This window comes from Anoplophora glabripennis, unplaced genomic scaffold (genome assembly GCF_000390285.2).
Source record: "Anoplophora glabripennis isolate ALB-LARVAE unplaced genomic scaffold, Agla_2.0 scaffold843, whole genome shotgun sequence".
In the NCBI taxonomy this organism is placed as follows: Eukaryota; Metazoa; Arthropoda; class Insecta; order Coleoptera; family Cerambycidae; genus Anoplophora; species Anoplophora glabripennis.
In genome coordinates, this window is record NW_019416924.1 from 66,908 (window position 1) to 73,488 (window position 6,581).

General features: G+C 30.7%; 1 protein-coding gene across 1 annotated transcript; it reads left to right on the forward strand.

Moving 5' to 3' along the window:
* The first annotated feature begins 492 nt into the window (after window positions 1–492).
* LOC111692021 lies at window positions 493–1,459 on the forward strand. Its single transcript, XM_023455687.1, has 4 exons — window positions 493–568; window positions 627–852; window positions 912–960; window positions 1,232–1,459. Exons 1-4 carry the CDS (start codon window positions 493–495, stop codon window positions 1,457–1,459), a joined length of 579 nt encoding a protein of 192 aa, XP_023311455.1.
* Window positions 1,460–6,581: the final 5,122 nt, after the last annotated feature.

The window sequence follows — 6,581 nt, forward strand, 5'->3', positions numbered from 1 at the left end:
GAAGTTACGTGAGAGCGATAAAGTAAGCCATAGAAATCCATGTGATAGACAAGGATGGCTTTAATGAAGGCGTCTAACAGTCAACGCCCATTTCGCCCTTCCACAAATAAGAAGTGGATCTTATTTGTGGAAGGGCGAAACGGGCGGTGACTATGAGAGGCCTTCATTATAGCCATCCTTCTCCATCGCATGGATTTCTATGGCTTACTTTATCGCTCTCATGTAACTTCAGATAGACCATCGGTATTTTCCTACCCTGTATACTATATAGTAGTATATACGTATACGTATATACTACCTAAGGCCATACCATAAATTGACGGACATTACCATAACCACGGTTATGGTAACCGTCGGTTACTGAAATTCTTTATTGAATTACGGAACGTTTAGGTTGTTCAACATAACCTTACAATTTTCTCAGTTCGTGTAATTAGTTTAACTAGTTAAACTTAAACTAAAAATACTTTTTTTCTAATATTTTTATCTGATATGGATATGATTGAAACTGTAGATATTATATTTTCTTCAACGTCGTCGGCAGAAAGTGATAGTGATGAATCAAGGGGTAATAAAAAATATTGATGTGCTATCTATAATGTAAATAAACCTGTATTATATTGCAGCAAAAAGGCCGAGAATACAAAACTTTGTTCAGGATGTTGTTAATAAATATACAGACACAGAATTCAAAGAAAATTTTAGAATGCACAGAAGGACGTTCAATTATCTTTTAAATTTAGTGAAAGAACACATTTCATCCTCATCTGTAGATGTAGGCCATCCAACAATAGACGCAAAGCGTCAATTATTATGTGCGATATGGTATTTTTCCACACCAGATAGTTATCGGTAAATATATTATTTTACATTGTGTATTAATCGCTATTAGCTATATTTTCATTTGTCAGATCAATATGTACCCGCTTTGATATAGGAAAGGCAACAGGACTGAGAATTGTGAGAAGAGTGACAAAATGTTTAGTCAAATCGAGTCCATCAATAATACGTTGGCCAGATGGTGATAATATGAATATAATAAAAAATGAATTTGCTGAAAAAGGTTTTCCAAATATTATTGGTTGCATTGGTGGATCATATATTCCAATTCCTCAACCACATGATCATGGGATTACTTATATATGCAGAAAAAAATTTCCCTGTTTAATTCTTCAGGTATGCTTGTGGTGGAATATTTATGTATTATAATGTTATAAATATGTTATTATAGGGAGTATGTGATTATAAAATGTTATTTACACATTGTTATGCTGGAGAAGTTGGTTCTGTCCACGATTCAACTGTTTTGAAAAGGAGTGAGGTATGGGATTTTCTTTTGAACAATGAAAAATTTCCAGAAAATACTCATCTTCTTGGAGATAAAGCATACCATCTGTTACCAACTTTAATTACTCTCTACAAGGACAATGGCCATTTAAATAATGAGCAGACATTTTAATTATTTACACTCAAAATGTAGATCTGTTATAGAACGTGCATTTGCATTATTAAAAGGCCGCTTTCGTATATTGAAATTTATGGACATAAGAAATCTAGAATGGGGTGTAAAATTATATATAGATTTTGAATTTGAGCCAGATGTTGATCCCGAAGTAACAGAAGAGGAAAGGCATTATGAAAATGACCACCGACAGAGACATGCATATGGTATTGAAAAAAGAAACCATATTTGTGAACAATTAAATAGAGTATAGGTAATTAAATAATTTACAGTATTATTCTGTAATAAATGAGTTGATTTTCAAAACGCAGTTTTCGATTTTGGTTTTCAAAACGCATTTCTTTCGTATTCAAAAAAGTTTTAAACAAAATACCACAAAAAATATTTTCTAATGTCAGGTGATTAATACACTTAATTATTATTATCTTTATAGCACCAACAATTTTTCACATATGATTATTACGTAATAATCTCAAAATGTGTTATGCTTCAAAAACTGCGTTTTGAAAATCATCTCCTCAAATGATAATTGTAAATAAAACTGTTAATCCAACATGAAATATTTAATAAATAAAATTTAAATTGTAACATTGTGTAAAAAATAAAACTTTTAGCACATCCTTAAAAATAATACAAAATGAATGTTTAATTTTTGTAAACCGTCACTTAAAAATTCTTTGCAGAAGATACTGGAACATTTTTTTACTGATTGTAGCAACCGCCATTATCTTTTATCCAATTAAGAAATTGTTCCCTTTGCTCTAATTTTTCCCGATATCTCCTTTCCGTCGCTTCTTCTTTCGTTTCAGTTTTTGGTTTCTTATTTTTGTATTTATTTTCTTTGTCTTCTGTGTGCATTACTATAAAGCAAAAACAAATATACAACAGCAGTGGATACAATATATACTGATAATAATTATTACCTTTACAAAGGTCAGAGTCTGTTGGAGAATTTTCCAATTTACTGTTATTTATTGCATTAATCTGGAATTTCCCACTACTTTTCCTTGTATCTTGAAAGAACCTGTACTAAATAAAGTAAATGAAGGTTTATACTAGGATTCTTCATAAATATATCTTGAAGTTTCTGAAAATAGTACAAACAAAACTATAACAGGTATAAATCAAAATAAATAATTAATATACCTAGTAATAATTCTTTAAAGCAAATTACACAGAATACATAGTACACAGTTAATATCAAAATTTAGAAAATCGCTAATGACTAATAAGAACAATAAAAGAGAAATATCCTATTTTATTTTTTAAAACGACTACAAAAATATACCATATTCACCTCAAAATAAATCCATGCTTTTCTACTGCTTCCTGTTTCCTGATTTGAGTTAAGTACTTTCTCGTATTGTTTTTTTAAATTTCGCCACTTCTAATCACATTTAATGTGACTTTTAATCACACCGTGCTCACGTAACATATCACTTATTTTTGACCAAACTTGTTTTTTATTATACTGTGGAGATGAAAATTTATGCGAATGATCTTGATATGTACTGATGAGCAATAAAATTTCTTCGTGACTCCATTTGTCACTATTAGTTTCTGAAATTCAATACTATATAAACCTAACTTTAAAATTTTAAAATATTTAGCTTACCTTGTTTCTCACTGCTTCATGTGGAAGCTGTGTTGCTAGTTTCTAAATGGTTTTTCTCTCCCAATAAAGGAGTATACTCATATACTGCGCTAGTACTTTCGTCAATAACGACATGTTCAAATCCTGACAGGCAAGAATGTAATGGAAAAAACTTTGTGGCAGTATCAACACTTGTCCCCAGTATGAAATTGCAATATCCACATTTAATATTATTCTTAAATTAATTAAAAAGTGATTTATTACCGCAGTAGAGTCTAATTTTATTTATATTTTCTTATCTGAAGAAACAAAAAAAAAGGTAATACTTTTACTTACCTCCATTTTGCTAAACATAACCACAAAAATACTGTGAGTAAAGAAGTATACCGCCAACAACCGATGATTTTTAGCGGTTGCTCTGGTTCAAGTAAATCGTTACCATTTTCAGGAAACCGCGTTCCATATTTACCATATTTTTCAGGCCTATAGATTTACGGAACGGCGAACCAAAACCTTGGTTAAAATGTTGGAATTATGGTACACGCCCTAAGTTACTTAAATTTTACAACTTACCTTCGATGTGCGTTTATAAAACCTGCAAGTAAATGGAAATTTAACAAGCCCTTCATTTTCATTAGACAAATAACACCTACGTTAAACTATAGCAACACCAAATTCTTTGCCTTTAAGAAACTCTGTTATAATTTAAGATAACGTGTTACAAACTATTTTATAGGCTTCTTTTCGCGAGTGAAAATGTATGTTGTGGTATGTGTAGTATGAGTGAGTGAAGAGATTTAAACTACCATATGACAACTAAGATCAAAAGAGATGGAAATAGTGACTACAAGTCAGATATTCACCAATATTCAGTCGCGAAAAAAAGCCTTATGTTGTACTTACCCGTTATTTACGAGTTTGCATTTGTTTCATGTTTCATAACCTAAAAGACATCTGTCAGTTATATGTGTTTTTGTCTAATACTGACTCTTGTTTGCATAATTATTATTAAAAATGTCGACACAAAAGTGTCTTCAAAAAACAACAAAATTGCAATACGAGTATTTGCTAAAAGTGGTCTTAATTCCTCAATAACGTGCACTTTATATCTTAACAGTTAACATTAACAACCCTGAAATAACATAACTGTTATTATGATAAAATGGGCTACATACTCGGCCTGAATATTTGTTATAAACATAGATAATTATACATTTTTACCTATTATGCTTTTGATTTACCATAATTATATATCTAGTCATATATAGGGTGCCACAATAGTGCGATAAAGTTTAGTATAACTGCCTGTAGTAGTNTATTTTTCAGGCCTATAGATTTACGGAACGGCGAACCAAAACCTTGGTTAAAATGTTGGAATTATGGTACACGCCCTAAGTTACTTAAATTTTACAACTTACCTTCGATGTGCGTTTATAAAACCTGCAAGTAAATGGAAATTTAACAAGCCCTTCATTTTCATTAGACAAATAACACCTACGTTAAACTATAGCAACACCAAATTCTTTGCCTTTAAGAAACTCTGTTATAATTTAAGATAACGTGTTACAAACTATTTTATAGGCTTCTTTTCGCGAGTGAAAATGTATGTTGTGGTATGTGTAGTATGAGTGAGTGAAGAGATTTAAACTACCATATGACAACTAAGATCAAAAGAGATGGAAATAGTGACTACAAGTCAGATATTCACCAATATTCAGTCGCGAAAAAAAGCCTTATGTTGTACTTACCCGTTATTTACGAGTTTGCATTTGTTTCATGTTTCATAACCTAAAAGACATCTGTCAGTTATATGTGTTTTTGTCTAATACTGACTCTTGTTTGCATAATTATTATTAAAAATGTCGACACAAAAGTGTCTTCAAAAAACAACAAAATTGCAATACGAGTATTTGCTAAAAGTGGTCTTAATTCCTCAATAACGTGCACTTTATATCTTAACAGTTAACATTAACAACCCTGAAATAACATAACTGTTATTATGATAAAATGGGCTACATACTCGGCCTGAATATTTGTTATAAACATAGATAATTATACATTTTTACCTATTATGCTTTTGATTTACCATAATTATATATCTAGTCATATATAGGGTGCCACAATAGTGCGATAAAGTTTAGTATAACTGCCTGTAGTAGTGATACGAAAAAAGTTATTTGCTCAGATTCACATTTAATTTATTATTATTTGCATTATTCGTTATTTTCAGACCGAATTAAACATTCAGAATATCTTGTTTTTGGCCTGAAAATTTTGCCCTATAATAATAATAATAATAATAACAATAATAATAACTGAAAATAATTATAAACTTTGTCACACTATTGGAACAGCCTGTATGTGCATTGCAACAACAATATGTCATATTTTATATTACGGCTAAGTAAGCGGAAAGCCCATTGTAGCATATGTAATTTTTATTTTCAAATAATCAAATACAATACCTACATTTATTTTAATACCTATTATTTACTTGAATTTAGTACTAAGTACAACTATGCCTAGCAAATTGTAATACTTACTCTGTTAATATTTTTTCCTTCATTTAAAAAATAGTAAACTCCACAAATAAAATATTTCCCCGCCACAACGCAAGATAACAGCTCAAAGATCCATTAATACAAGAAATAACTATATTCGCACCTACTCTAGTCCGAATCCATATAAGTACTAGAATGTAGAAAATAATATCAAATAAAACTTTTAGTTGGTTGCAGCTGTTATAAATTTGTACAACCACTTGCCATCCTCCGTTTTTGTAAATATGTACATAATAATAAGTAGAAGACAGAAAATAGAAATATTTTCAGAACAAAAAACCGGCGGCCGCAAATTGGAGTTTTTATTATTTTATCACCCTTCTCTTTTCATATGCAATTATGAGATAGCAAGAGAGTGGGATGGACGTATAGGCCGGACAACTCATTATCGCGCACGTGTATGTGCACCTGGCATTTTCTCATTTTTATTTAGGTGTATTTTGCCGGAATTTGAATGAATGAAATAATCGTACCATTTTTACTATAAGCGACATCTATATGAATATTGTAGTACTTTGTTAGATGAAACGGGACTTCAATTTCCGTTCTTAAGGACGGGATTTTGTACAAAAAATATCGCCCAGCGTGAGTCACGAAACGTGACCCCGGCAGGTGCTGTTCTAGCGGCCAACGCTTCAAGTCTAATAATTTAAACTGCAGCCACATTCGCCCGATTTTTCAGGAACGGCTCCAATTTGCGTACATACAATCTTATAAGGAAAGAGAGTAAATATTTTATTAATCAGTAATAGATTATCGAGGACAATAATATTTTTTTATTGAGTAGGCAATAATTTTTAGTTAATAAGCTTAAACAATCTTATAATTACTATTCCTTCATTATAAAAACAGAAATACGGTTTTTAAAATTACATGTAGTTTCTTCTTCAAAAGTGACCTTAAAACACGTATAACATGGAATAGTCAACAGTCTAATGTTTATATTTTCACATTAACAATCCGA

What these genes read in the sequence shown, in the direction of transcription:
- LOC111692021 (XM_023455687.1), top strand. Translation starts at nt 493, where the DNA reads ATGGATATGATTGAAACTGTAGATATTATATTTTCTTCAACGTCGTCG. An exon ending in TGATAGTGATGAATCAAGGG is followed by an intron (nt 569 to 626) that starts GTAATAAAAAAT and finishes ATTATATTGCAG; the next exon opens with CAAAAAGGCCGAGAATACAA. An exon ending in AGGCAACAGGACTGAGAATT is followed by an intron (nt 961 to 1,231) that starts GTGAGAAGAGTG and finishes ATGTTATTATAG; the next exon opens with GGAGTATGTGATTATAAAAT.